General features: G+C 36.0%; 1 protein-coding gene across 11 annotated transcripts in view; it reads left to right on the top strand.

Moving 5' to 3' along the window:
* The window catches only part of ZNF592 (zinc finger protein 592), a 67343-nt gene that overhangs the window by 46877 nt on the left and 4903 nt on the right, over positions 1-15563 (top strand). For all 11 annotated transcript variants that reach the window (XM_074233930.1, XM_074233935.1, XM_074233931.1 and 8 more), the window contains one exon: positions 3314-3492. In XM_074233930.1, coding sequence (XP_074090031.1) covers positions 3314-3492 — 179 coding nt within the window. The remainder of the gene's footprint in view (positions 1-3313; positions 3493-15563) is intronic.

Below are 15563 nucleotides of genomic sequence, written 5' to 3' on the forward strand. Positions count from 1 at the left end.
GAGTTAGTAACTAAGGAATCTGGAAGGCCCTATAGAAGGGACACCTGAATTGAACCTTGATGGAAGAGGTAGACATTCAGTAATTATAGCTGTGAGGAATAGTTTGTGTGGTTTCCTCCAGGAAACTCCTGCTGAGAGACATTTTCCAGCCTGTTACTTGTTGTGTACACTTTTCTTCTTCTGTCCATCATTGATCTTTGTTCAAAGGTAGGGAAGATTCTATCTCAAGACCTAAAGGCTGAAGCTGATCAGAATTAAACTTGGGTTTCATAAGAGAATATCTCAAGTCCAGAGCAGGTGGTTAACTCAGTGTACTTGGTGGGGGGGGGGGGGGGGGGGAATTCAGACTCAACATTAGAGGCAGGAGTAAGTTGATAACCTCTTCCATTCTGGGGGCTTACAAATGATGATAATGTAATCATTCTAAAGCCTTGATTTTTCTCCCCACAAAGTTCATAAGTGATCTCTGCTTTTTTTTATGTTTTCCCTAAAACTCAAAGACTTTTAGGTTGAACAGGGATATTAGTAAATTCATTAATCTTATTGTCTCATATGCTGGTCCAACTACTGTTTCTCTTCTGGCTCTGGCTGAACCATACCTGTGATAGCTCTTCTGGATGGACAGAGAGCAAGACGATCACACTAACCCCAACACAACACAGCTGTAGGTTTTTGTGGTTGCTTAATCTAGAAATTGGGTAGCTTTTATAGAACATCTGACTGTTTCTTCAAGCTTGTGTGAGGAAAACCGATTTAGGGAAACTTCAAGGGGAGAAATGATATTCAAACAATAGAAACTAGAAAGATCCTTGGATTGAAAAGAAACTAATACAGAAGTCTGAAGAGAAGGGAAAAAGTCAAGTAGTAAATATATTACCTACTCTGTATAGGGTCAGATCAGACCATAGGATATGAGGACACTAAGATTAAAGAACCTTTTTCCCCTTTAAGTAGGGAAGATCACAGATTTCATAATTGGAAGGGAATTCAGTGTTTCTTCAACTCATATCTGGGGAAAAACTCGAAACAAATTGTCCTCCAATCTTTGTTAAAAGCTTCTAAACTATAGCCTATTTTACTCTGAAGTTCTAATTGATAGAAAACTTTTTCTTGACATCAGACCTAAATTTGCCTCTTTTCACCTGGTTCTGGGAAATTCTGGGATCAAGAAGAAGTTGCATTCCTCTTATACATGAATCTTTCCAGACTTTGAAGCCAGTCAGCATGTCCTCCCTGAGTCTCCTTTTCTCTAGGCAAAATAGCCCCATTTTTCTCAGCTATGACTTTGGTTTCTTCAGTATTCTAGTTGCCATCTTCCAGGTTTGCATTAATTTATCAGAGAAGTATCCAGGGCTGAACACAGTGTTCTAGATCAGTGATATCAATCTCAGATTAGAAACAAGGGCCACATATTGACTTTGAAAACCACAAATTAACTTTATCTATTCCCTGTTGAATTTTTATTTTGTTAAAACATTTTCCAATTACATTTTAACCTGGTTAAGCCTGGAATTTGACCCATTTGCTGCAGATATTGTTTGACCTGGGCAGAATACTCTGAGACTTTCACTTTCTTTTTCTTAGATGATTTAGCTTTCAATGAAATCTTAGATTGAAATAACTTTTTTGGTTTGGCACAATATACTGTTGAATAATGAGTAATAATATCAACTAAATTTTGTGTAGTGATTACTATGTACCAGTCATTATGCTGAAGGCTTTACAATTATTTTCTTATTTGATCCTTAGAACAACCCTGAGAGGTAGATACCATTATCACCCCCCTTTGATAGAAGAGGAAGTTGAGGCAGACAGGTTAAGTAACTTGCCCAGGGTTACACAGCTAGAGTCTGAGATTGGATTTAAATTTAAGATTCCTTGTCTCTGGGCCCATTACTGTTTCCACTGTACCATTTAGCTGCCCAGCTTACTGTCTGCTAAAACTCCTAACCTTTTTTTCTGACAAATTGCTGTCTAACTATGGCTTCTTCATCTTATGTTTTTGAAATCAATTGAGACCTTACATTTGATCCTATTGAAGCTGCCTAGATTCAGCCCAGTGTCATAGCCTGTCATGGTAATTTTGGATCCTTACTCTGTTAACCAATGTGTTAGGAATATGATAAATTTACTATTCATGCCTTTATTGAAGACACTTGCTAAATATGCTTTTTTTTCTTCTAAAAATGCTTTTAAAAAACACATAGCCAATCTCAGACCTCTGGAACACTAAACTGTTAACCCACTACTAAGCTGACATTGAACTACGTTTGAGTCCAGACATTTAACAAGTTCCAGATATGTCTAATTATAATATCATTTAGCATATATCTCCTCATTTTTCTCACAAGAATATAATGGGTCCCCCCCCCCCCAAATACTTAGATCAAGAGAATGCTGTGGATATTTTAGCTATCAGTTTCACGTGGGTCCGAAGTGGCTCAGTTAGGTCTTAAATTCAGTACAGTGCCTCAGTTCTTTATGAAACCCAACAGGAAAAGGAAGAAGAGGTTTAGGAATAGATATATATTATCAAATAACTTGTTAGACAGATATACATGTATGTATCTATCTCTCTATAAATATAACTATATTCAACTACTCTTTTAATTTATTGATATTTTATTTTTCCAATTATGTTATAAAAGTTTTCTAACATTCATCCACATGCACGTTTATATTACAGAACTTTCTTCTACACTTCCTTCCCACCCTCAGTCTAGTGAACATTGTCATGTACATTTATGTGGTTAACATGTTTATGTATTAGTCATTTTCTGTTTGAGGAATTAGGACTAAGGAAAAAGAAAACCATGGGATAGGAAGGAAAAACATCAGAGAAATTTTTAAAAGGTGAATATAGCATTCATTCAGATTCTGTAGTATCTTTTTCATTTTGTTTTGCTTTGTTTTTTCTTTGTCTGGATATGGATATTCAACTACTCTTTTTTTTTTTGCAAGCCAATGTGGTTAAATGACTTGCCCAAAATCACACAGCTAGGTAATTAATATGTATCTGAGGTCAAACTTGATCTCAGATCCCCCAGACTCCAAGGCAAGTGCTCTATCTATTGTGCCACCTAGCTGCCCCCATTCAGCTTATAGGAAGTGCAGACTTGTTTTATCCCTGATCAGCGAGCCAGCAGCACTATTAGAAGACAGAAGAAATTTAGAATTTGACCTAAGGGGCAAATCCAGACCAACCAACTTACTATTTTGTTAGTTTCCCTCAGATGGTGTCAAAACCCATCCATTTACCCAGGGACATGAGCTCTCTCCAGATGACTGACCTTTGTGATCCCTTCTTTTCCAGACTTGTCAGGTGTGTCAGATGATGCTGCCCAACCAGTGTAGTTTCTGTGCCCACCAGCGCATCCATGCACACAAGTCTCCTTATTGCTGCCCAGAATGTGGAGCACTGTGCCGCTTGGCCTATTTCCAGACCCATGTGAAGGAGAACTGTCTGCACTATGCCCGAAAAGTGGGCTTCCGGTAGGTGCTGCTGGATTTGTCCATCTCCTTCCCTTTGCTACTATAGCTTCTTACTCAGCTTGGGCTACCCTTCACTGCTTTCTGGGACCTAGATATTTGAAAGATGCATTAGGGTCTGAGTCTAGAGACATTGCATTACAGATGCCCCTACTTTGACTTATGAGTGGTATCTGATGGGAGTGAGGAGGGGTCTGGAGTTAGGGACAGACCTACTTCTTGGAAGAGAGGGTGGTTGTGAGGGAGCTCTGGTTTCTACATATGACTGACTTAATTACCTAAGGTTCTGCCTTCAAGAATTCCTCTCTGGACTGTGCCTACTCTGCAGTGGTTTGTTTGGTTTTTTTTTTTCAAGAAGAGGAAAAACAAAGTAGGGAGATGGGTATGTGTAGAAATGTTTTAGTCTTTTTTTAAGGACATTTATTGAGAATATTGAGATAAATGCAGGACTTTAAAATTGCTGTTATATATCTAAAGTCACATTGTTGCTTTACATTGATGCATTGTGTATAACCTAGTTTGTTTATAAAATTTTGTTTGACATGTAACAGTTTTAAGTACAATCTTTCAGAGCTCTACTGGTTCTTCTGACTCCAAACTCAGTGCTCCTTCCAATTCCTAGAGAGTCTTTTATAGTAACAATTCAGTGTATGGTGATAATGATTCTGACAAGAATTACAAGTCTATCAACCTACTCTTAAATGTTTTAAAATTTTTTTCTTAACAAATGGATCTATAAACTACTTTAAGGGGTCAAGTGTTAATTTTTGCCACTTTAAAGTGCGAAAAGTCCTGAATAGGAGAAAATCCACATTTTTTTCTAATAAAACAAATACCTTGGTTTTTTTCATTTTATTTTCTAATGTGTTGATGGTGATAATGGTCTTCCAAGAAGTAAAGCAGATACAGAAAATCATTTTCAGACAAGAATCCAAGATCAGAAGAAAAAAACAACAACAAAAAATTACAAAAAAGAAGAAAAATCCAAGATCAGGAAGCACCCCAAACTTATTGAATATAGCTTTAACTTCATGGAACTTATATCTAATTGCTCAGACACTTTCAGCTGTTTATGTTTCTTCTGATACTGAATTTTTGTAATTTTTATGGATTCCAGAAAGCTGAAATCCATAGGCCAGATCTAAATTAACTTCCCTCCCTTTTCATATTTATTTCTTCATTCTTGAATCTCCAAATTCCTTTCACTTCATACAGAAGAGGGATCTGATGTTGAAAAGTGTGAAGTTTCATAGACTATTGTACAAAGGTTTGCTACTTTTCTAAGTAGAAGGGATATCTTTGTTAGAATCCCAGACCAAATACCTCATTTTATTTTTCTCCTCTACAACATTTGGAAGTGCTATTCCACATCACATCTTAAGTGGACTGCTTATTTTGTAATCCAGTGAAATTCAACAGCAGTGCTGCATCACTGTTGAAACTCTTTAACATCTTTGTTGAGTGATGACTAGATACCCTATTGGAAGATCTGTTCCACCTCCATATGAATTTCTTGCTATAATTGAAACTAAGCTTCAGTCAAAGGAGTTTGTGTGGGAAGAGCAGGAGAAGGTTGCAAACTAAAGAAGGAATTTTGAAGGCAGTCTGGAGGGCTATGGAATTGGGAAGAGGGCAGAGATTTTGAATTTGAGGAGAAATTTTGGAGCATTTGAGGAGAAGGATTGAAGAAGAAAGACCAAAGGAAAGGACTTGTTAAAGGAGAAGAGGAACAAAAGAAGATGAAAGAGACTCAAGCTCAGGAGAAGAGTGGGGAGAATTTTGTATAGAGTATAATATTTATATTTTTGCTAGGTTAAGTGCCTTAACTTGATTCAAAATGCAGGTAGTCCCAGACCCTTATAGAAGAGAGGATAAAGGGGATTTTTGCCTTTTCTTATGTCACAGTGATAACTTACCGTTATTTGTTCAACTGTTTCACAATCAGTGGGTACCTACTTCTTTTTTATTTCTTTGCTATAACCAGAAAAGTACCCTTTTAAATATTTCTGTGTATATAGGTCCTTTCCTTCTTTCTTTGATATCAGGAGATCAAAGGCTATGCACACTTTAATGACTTTTGGATATTGGTTCTAAATTACTTTTCAGAATGGTAGATTATTTCACAGATCTGCAGATAGTATGTTAGTGTGTTTATTTTTCCAGTGAGGTGGCACAGGGGATAGAGTCAGGAAAAATCATCTTCCTGAGTTCAAATATGATCTCAGACACTGATGTTTGTCTTTCATTCTTGAAGAAGACCATGACCTCAGAAGATGTCTCAGGGAGATTTGAGTGAGGAGGGCTGTGCTAAATCACCAGCCTTACTTGGCCAGATATGGATCAGGACGACTGGAGATGGCCCTGGATGCAAGGCAATCAGGGTTATGTGACTTAACCAAGGTCTCATAGCTAGTGAGTGACAAATGTCTGATGGCAGATTTAAACTCCTGTTCTCTTGACTCTAAGGCTTGTGTTCTATCCTCTGTACCACCTGGCTGCCTAGCAAGACACTTAACCATGTTTTTTCTCAGTTTCCTCATCAGGAAAATGAGCTTGAGAAAGAAATGGCAGACCATTCCAAGAAAATTTTGCCAAGAAAACTTCAAATAGGATCACACAAAAAAGATACAACTGAACAGTAACAAGTGTGTGTTCTTCCATAGTTTCTACAATAATTGTCATTATCAGGGGCAGCTAGGTGGCATAGTGGATAGAGCACCAGCTCTGGAGTCAGGAGGACTTGACTTCAAATCTGGCCTAGATGCTTAATAATTACTTAGCTGTATGACCTTGGGCAAGTCACCAAACCCCATTGCCTTGCAACTCCCCCCCCAAATTGTCATTATCATCTTTTGTCATCTTTGCTAATCTGATGGGTCTGAGTTGAAACCTCAGTTGTTTTAATTTATATTTCTCTTATCATTAGTTTTTTGGAGCATTTTAAATATGATATTTGAAAACTTTTTTTTCTACTTTTGAGAAATGCCTATTCATATCTCTGACCGTTTATTTACTGAGGACAGAGCAAAAAGATTCCAAAATGTTCCAAAAAAAAGGATAGATAGCAAATTATAGCCCCCAGATCCTACAGAATGAATTAGCTTAAAAGAGAAGATAAACTCTCAAGGAGATTCTGAATGTTGTTTTATTTTATTTTTTCTATTTTATATTGAGATAGCTTAAAACATTCATCTTTTTTTGACTTTTGAGTTCCACATTTTTCTATTTCCCTCCTTTCCCCCCCCCCCATCCACAGGACAGGGAGTACTCTTTATGAACATTTATTAATTAGAAATTCCTCTTATCCTTATTAATTTGAATCGATTCCTTATATATTAATCAGTTCCTTGTATATATTAATTTGAATCGGTTCCTTATACATCAAGAGAAATTTGCTTTAGAGATTTCCCAAGTTAACTATTTTATTTCCTCTGTTTAGTTTAGCTACATTGATTTTATTTGTTCAGAAACTTTTGTCATCAAAGGTATTCATTTTATTTCTGTGATTATTATTATTTCTTGTTTAGTCATGTACTCTTCTATTCATATATCTGAAAGTCAGTTTCTTCCTTCAGTAATTTCTTTGTGTTTCCCTTTATGTCTAAGATATATATTCATTTGGAGTTTATCTTTAAACTTAATTTTCTTTTTTGACAGTGTTACTAGACTGGTAGGTGAGAAAAATACTTTAAATTTAGTTTATGTTGATTTTAGTAACACATTTGCTGATTTCTTAAGTGTTTTCTTGTGAAGAAAATGTGGAAATGTGGTCTACATAGTAGTACAATTCAGTGAATTTTGAATTAGTTAATGGGAAGACCCTTTAATATTTCAGACTTCACTAAATTGTGCAACTATGTAGATCACTTTTCCGCATTTTCTTCATTATTGTTTCAGTGTCATTATAAAAGAAGAGCTATATGTGAAGTTCTTCCTCTCTCGCCCCCCCAAAATCTGGGCTTGGTTTCAGGCTGCTTGCTTACATTTTGATTAATCAGTGACTTGGATAAAGATAGGGATTGCATGTCTGATAGACTTGGCAAGTAATACAAAACTGGATCACAAAATCAGGATCCAGACAGACTAGATGACAGACTAGAACATTGGGCTGAAGTTAGTATAGTGAAATGGAGTAGGGATAAATTTAAAATTATACACTTGTATTTTGTAAAAATTGAACCTCATAAATACAGGATGAAGGAGGCTTAGCTAAGCAATAGTTTCAATGAATAAAATCTAGCTGTTTTCAAGTGGTCTGTAAGTTCTTGAGAACTTATCTAGTATTCTTGCTTTACCTGCACATTTGAAATATCATGTGCAATTCTGAATTCCACCTTTTAGTCAGGTCATCATTATGCTAGTGAGGACTAATATCCAGAGGATGGCACCTAGGATGTTGAAAGACCTTAAAGATTTCTACTGTTTGATAGAAGGAATCAGAAATACTTTACCTGGAAAAAGAAAGACTTAGGAGTGTGGAGAACTTCAAATATTTGGAGTGCTATTACATGGAGGAATTCTGTTTGACCTCTGAGGCAAGAGCTAAGAATAATGAGTAACAATTTTAAAAAGGAACATTTAGGTTTGATAGAAGGGAAAACTTTCTGTTTATAGAAAACTTTCTGTCTATAGGTGAAATATATTGTCTCATTAGAGATTTACAAACAAAGACTTGGTTGATTTGTGTGTGTGTGTGTGTGGTGTATCATAAATGGGGAGCCTATAACTAAATGGAAGGATATGTTGACAATTCATGAAAAAATGAATTAGAAAGTTGGCAGAGTTCATTTCATTTTCTGCACAAATGCAACAAAAAGCTTGATTTCATAGGATAGTTGATTACCTTGCTAAACCATAACCCTTAGAGGAGATTTGAACATAGATGTAAGGGCAACCATAAATATAAAAGGACATCCTACATTTTTAAAAAAGCAATTTCTTTCCAGTGATTATGATAGTAAATTTGGGCATCTGTACCGAACAACTCATAGTAGTAACTCATGTACTTTGTGAGGAAACAACAAAAGCATTTAAGAAGATAAAAGTGGAATGTGCCTGGACCTGATTTATTGAAGAAAACTTGTTAGAGGTTGAAAAATTTTAAAGATGTGTAGTCTCAAATTAGAAGATTATATAAAAGAGGAAAAAAATTACAGGTGATTATTCTGGTATAAAATCTCAAACAAGATGACTAGCAACTTTAAACTTATATTGTTTACTGTTTCATTTCTTGAAAATGTTTATGATAAACAGTCTGTATATGTATCAGGGGTATCTTTGAGAACATGAAATAGACAAGCAAGTTTTCATAGGCATTTCTATAGTAGAGCACATATAGAGTAATAGTTCTTTCTGGACATGTTGTCCAATATAGCCTCTGTTTCCTCATCTGTAGCAGAGAACATCAGACTTGTTGACCTCTGAGTTTACTTATATCTCTGATTCAGTGGTCCTGTGATCCTCAAGAGTGTATTCAAATTTTATCTCAGGCATCTGTCAGCTCTCTGATGAAGCTGTTTAAGCTGAGAGATTCAACTTGCTTAACTATAACATGGGCACTTGTGAGGACAACCCTTTGCAAACTTCAAAATGTCACATCAATGTGAGTGATTGCTTAATAATTTTGTATAACTTTCTAGGAAGTCTATAGGTCCATAGTCTATTTATTGATTTTTTTTAAAGGCATTTGCCTAATACAAATGGTGTTTTTCATATCCATATTCAGTTTATTATACAAGACTATGACAGACGCACCAATACAGTAATATTGTTTACTTATTTGTTTATGTGTTGAACTCAAGCCCCGTATGAAGCAGGGGATCATGTGCTCACCTCTGTTATTTGTCAGTTTCATGGTCGCTATCCTGCTCAGAAGTCAAGCAAAGGAAGGCTTGATTACCCGTTGGTGGGAGGATTCTCTAGATGGGCCAACTAATACATAGTCTCATACCAAGTACATTGAACCCTATAACTCCTATAACACCTTCACATTGAAAGTAGATTAAGTAATACTTTCTACACTGCAAAATGGTGGGGGGAAATGCCTCTTGCCTGGGCTATGACATATAATTGGATGGGCAGCTTGTTTAGAGAAAGACGATATTCATTTATATATATAATCTTGGTCAAGTGATGAAAATGAACAGTGAACCGGACCTGGAAATCAGAAGGAAAGGAAGAAAAAGGAAAACATTGGGGAAATTTTACACTGCTTTTTAATGATCACAAATGCTCATTGCAGCAAAATCCTCTTATTAACACTATTTTTTTCTCAGGGGGAGATATATATAGATATAGATATATGTATATATATATATGTATATATATATATATACATATATATATATATATATGTATATATATATATATATATATATATATATAGTTGAATCATGGAACACATGGTCTTGGAAGAATCAAAGAACAATGAAAAGACATATTGCCTGGAATCAGGGGTTTAAAAGATATCATTGAGGAACTTAACTTCCTCATGTGTGCCCTTCCAGGTCTAACATTCAGTGGACTTATGAGGCTATAGGTATCTCTTTGTTAGGAAAAATAGGTAGCCTAATTACAGACGATGAGAGAATAAGTAATCTGAACACTACTTTGGTACCTGGAGAGATTAAGAGGACTGAGAGACTTCCATCATAGAAGGTTGGATCCTCTATGGGCATTTAGATATAAAGACAAGAAAGTGGGGAAGAGTTGTTTGTGTGTGGAAGGCATATTCATAGTGATAAAAGTGTGGTTTTATCAGTCTTGAGTTGTGCCAGTTTATACTACATGACAGCTCAATACTAAAATGCTAGACTTGAAGTTAGAAAGACCAAGTTCAAATTTGGCCTCAGACACAAGTAGTGCTACCCTGGGCAAATCACTTAACCTCTGTTTGCCTTAATCCCCTGGAGGAAGAAATGGCAAACCACTTCAGTATCTTTACCAAGACAGTAATTGTTCTATGGTTCATGGGGTCAAGAAGAGTCAAGCCTGACTGAACAACTCAAGAACAGCAGAGTTTGCGCTATTCCCTTAATACTTTTAGGCCTAAGTAAGAGGACAGAAATTCTCTAATCCCTAGATCAAAAAGTCAGAAGAATCAACAAAAGAAAAAATTACATATTCCCTCTCTTTAAAATATTCATTCCTTTGAAGTCAAAATTATTTTTTTTGAGAGATAACGTGATATGGTAGAAAGAGCACTAGATTTAGACACAAAAGTCTGGGTGGGAACCCCTCTAATACTTAATAATTATGATTATAGATGAACCATTTACTCTTTCAGCCTTAGTTTCTTATATGTAAAATAGTCCTGATAATAATATCAATGATATATCCTTACTTAGAGAAGACAGTATGACAATAGAGGATTCACCTTAAAGTAAGGAATCTTACCATTCAGCAAGTATGCAACCATGTGACTTGCTAGTCTGCTTTGGTGAAGGAACTTTGCACATGTTGGTATTTCCTGTTCTGGTAAAATTACAGATCCAAACCTCTCCACCCCCCCCCAAATTAAAAGATAATTTTAAGGTTCGTAATCTGTGTAAAGCATTTCACAAAATCTTAATGTACCATTTCAGCTGTCATTATTTGAGTTAGTTTTGTAGGTTGAGGACAAATAGTACAGGAATTTAATTGATTTGATACTGTAGTTTAACATAAAGGTTTTTTGGGGGGATACTATAGTTAATTATTAGCCCAGTGCTGATCCTGTCCGACAGTCAATGCAGTGCTTATGAACCAAAGAGTGATGATATCTTGAACCACTCAAGGTAAAACCTGTCTGAGGCTCCCGAGACAGACTAGAATCCCTGGAATTGAAATAATTAAAGCAAGCTCTCTGTTTTACTCTCCTTTAATAGCCCTACTCTTTCAGACCTCTAGGGGAATTAAAAACATGAATTCTTTACATTTGTATAGCTAGCTAGAGCATTTACTAAGTCCTTCTGTGTGCAGACCTGGTGCTCAACACTGGGTTACAAACAGCAACCAGCCAGCTCCTCCCTGCCTTCCAAAGGGAGAAAACTACACCTAAAGGGGAGCTGGTAAGGGAGCGGGAGAGGATGCTCACAAAGGGTTAAAACAACTATCCAAAGAGGAGGAGAAGTCACATAGCAGACTTGGCCTGACAATCTACAGCAAGTCAGGTGTGCAATCACCATCAGTCATAGCCATTATCTCATTTGAATCTCTCAACAACCCCATTTAGGTTGGCAAGGCAAGTATTTTCTGAACTTTACAGCTGTAGAAACCAAAACCAGGAGTCATTAAATAACTTGACAAAAGTCATACATAGTTAGTGACCCAAGTAGGGCTTAAATACAGATACTCTGTTCTGTGTTGCAGTTGGTTCACTTTACATACTGCTCCTAAGAAGGCATTTGTTTCCAGAGATCTCAAATTCCCATGGGTTAACTGTCTATAGCAGTTATTGAATATGTCTTCTGTTAAAGGGGATTTCACAGTGTCAATTATTTATACTGAATGTCAGTTGATTTACTGAGTGTATTGAATCACTTGAGCTTTTATTAAACTTTTACTTTGTTCTAAGTAGGAATCTGATCAGATTATAGTATGGGTATAATTATCTCGACATTTCTTTACTCATAAACACAAGTTTATTACATATTATCAGTCAAGAAACAATAATCAGAAAATATTTATTGAGCACCTGCTTTTTTCTGTAGCCCACATTTTATTTTGATGCTAGAATAATGTTTAAGATGTGGAAACTGACAAGATTAGCATGTGACTGTACTGACATTGTCTATCTGTGAGCCATCACTCTCCGTAAATAACCAGCCCTTCTCTTCTTCCAATCTTATTTTACTTTTTATACCATTCCTTCTTACTAGCTCTTTATTATAGCCACTACCATTCTTTTTTCTTTTTTATATGCCAAAAATTATTCTCCTTGTTTGAGAAAGCAGAAACATGATCTGCATTCTCTCCATCAGCATTTATCATCATACTGTCTGCCCTGCACAGATGCTTTGCTCCTTTGTTGATCCTCTTCTCAGAAGAGATTTGTTTTTAAATCCTTTTCCCAGTCCAACTTGCTTATTGTAAGTTTCAGAACTTCTGACATAGTATTCATCTGCTATTACCTATCCCTACTTTTATCTTTTACATGTGACTTTTAAAAATTCAGATTGACTGATGAGTGCCCTAGACCACATAAGTAGCCATCTTTTTTCCTCTCCTAGAATTGTTTCTCTTTATATCTTAAGAATTTCTTTCTTAAATGCTTCTCATCCCTTCTGGGCTTATTTCTTTGATAGAATTTTAGCTCAAAGGATCCTGCCTTGGCTTTGCTCTCCCAAAACCTCAGGTCATGCCAGACAATGCCTGGATTTCTCTCTTGAAGGACTGAAGGGACCTGGATGGCCCAAAGAAATCTTCTTTATCATAATTCTTAAGATGTAGTTGGGTGTTCTCCTCCCTACTCCCCCTCAGGCTATCTTCCCTTTCTTCAATTCTGAGCCCATTTCATTGTCTATCCACAGTGTATTCTGAAATTATACATGCTGATGGTCTAGCTCTATGGACTAGCCATTCAATTGCATGTCTTAATATGGACAATAGTCATCATTTACCTCCTTGATTTTTCTAGGTAGGCAGAACTCTTTTTGTTTGTTTTTTGTAAGACAATGGAGTTAAGTGACTTGCCCAAGGTCACACAGCTAGGTAATTATTAAGTGTCTGAGATCAGATTTGATGTCAGGTTCTCCTGACCCCAGGGTCAGTGCTCTACTCACTGCACCAACTAACTGTCCAAGGCTGAACTCTTGTGTGATGATGGATCTCATTTAGGAAATTTTGCAGTTACATAATGTCACCTATGAAACAGTAACATTTGGAGATCTTCAGCATCAATAGAGACTATTTCTTCTATTTGGATCTATTTGAACTTTTCTTCAAATATCCTTTGACCATGGTGCTTTCATCTCCCTCTTTTAAACTTAGCTATTTTTAATCAGTCATCAAACAATTGGTGCTTTGTACAACTTTCTTGGAATCTTATTTGATTTTTTGTTTTTGCTTTATGCAAATTTCAATTTCTTGAAGGGGGATTTTTAACATATCATTTTGTTGTGCCAAATCAAATTTTTTTATAGTGAACAAATAATAAGTCCACTGAAATCTTACATTTTCTTCACATTTCATTTACTTATGTGTCTATAATAGGTCTTTCCTAGCATGTTTTTGAAAGTCCATTTTTATATAAATATTTCCATGCATTCAATAAAGGTAAAGATGATTGTCATAAAAATTTTATAGAAATGAGAAAAGTAGGGCAGGCACATAGTTATTGATGTCTTTTCTTAGTCACCTTTTTTGGACAGTTAAATTGTCAATTAAAAAAAAGGTGGGTATCATTCCTTCTTTGAGATTGTTGAGAATTGTTCCCTCACAGTCTCAAAATTGTAATAGGACCCTTTAAGGACCTCCTTTTTGTCAATGAGTCATGCAAACAGTCAGGGACTGAAATGTTATTGTTGTTTGGTTGTTTTTAAGCTGTCTTTGACACTTTGTGACTCCATTTGGGGTTTTCTTGGCAAAGATACTGGAGTGGTTTGCCATTTCTTTCTCCAGCCAGCAAACTGAGGCAAACCAGGGTTAAGTGCCCAGGGTCACACAGCTAGTAAGTATCTGCTGCCAGCTTTGGATTCAGGTCTTCCTGACTCCAGGTCTGCCTAGTTGAAATACTAAGAATTCAAATATAAGCAAGCTCTTTTGTCATTGGTAAAGAAAATGGTGTGAGAAAATTGATGTGTTTTTGTTTTTTATTACCTAATGCCAAGGACAATGCCAGTCACATAGCAGGTGTTTAATAAATTCTTATTGATTTATTATTTAGAAATCTAAAAAATCTTGTCTAATTTTCATTTGTTGTCCTCATAGAGTCATCATTAATTGCTTTTCAGTGATCTGACTTAATTGAATCTCTTAGCAAGCTTTATACACTAACAAATTAAGGTTTTTGTTGGGTTTTTTTTTTTACATTTTTGCAAGGCAAATAGGGTTAAGTGGCTTGCCCAAGGCCACACAGCCAGGTAGTTATTAAGTGTCTGAGGCCAGATTTGAATTCGGGTACTCCTGACTCTAGGGCAGGTGCTCTCTATTCACTGCTCCACCTAGCTGCCCCTCAGTTATTTCTTAATACTGGGTCATATTGTCTAGCTTTTTTTTTTGACCATCCTTTTCTATATATATGTTGATTTAGTTTGGGGGCTTTATGATGAAGAACATCTATACCTTTTCTGCAACATAAGGAAGAAAAGTCTTTTTATAGATTATAATAATGAATACTATAATTATCAACTAGCTTATGAAATTGTGTTTTGTTGTTTTTGAATATGTAATAAACCCAACTTATGAACATCTTTATTTGCCTTTTTGAGGAGGAGCTGTGAGCCATCTTTCTACTTAGCTTTGTTTTCCTTTTTTTTCTTTTGGTTTCATTTATAATGAAAATATCAGTATTGATATATTTAGTTCTACTGATGGTGTTTCTTCGTTGTTCAGTGAACAAGAATCACATTTAGAATTATTAATGGTTTAAAATATGTAATTCTTAACATTCTGTGTTTCTCTTTCATCATTCTATTACTGATGCTACAACAGCAGAATACACATAACTGATGATAATGTATTTTTCTTTGTCTTATGAGTTGGCTACGGTCAAGGAATTATCACCCAAACTCTCTAATTTTAATTGATAAATACATACAGAATGCCTGCCTTTTGTGTCTAGTTCAGTCAGGTTGATAAATTCCTGTTACATACTCTGGCTAGTAAAATGGGGATCATAATAGCACCTGCCTCTCAGTGTTGTTGTGAAACAGACACACATAAACATAGACATACATGTGGTATGTACAGATCTACTACAGTAGCTACTATAACTACTACTGCTTCTATCACAACAGCACCTGCTGTACCTTTGTCTTTGATGACTGTGCCAATGATACACTCTGTTGCCTGGCAGAAGAGCCAAGTTGCACACATGAAGCCCTGCAGAGACTCGAGGCCACAGCAAACCACACACACAGTGACCCTGGCCAGCT

Source organism: Macrotis lagotis, chromosome 4, assembly GCF_037893015.1.
Source record: "Macrotis lagotis isolate mMagLag1 chromosome 4, bilby.v1.9.chrom.fasta, whole genome shotgun sequence".
Lineage (NCBI taxonomy): Eukaryota > Metazoa > Chordata > Mammalia > Peramelemorphia > Peramelidae > Macrotis > Macrotis lagotis.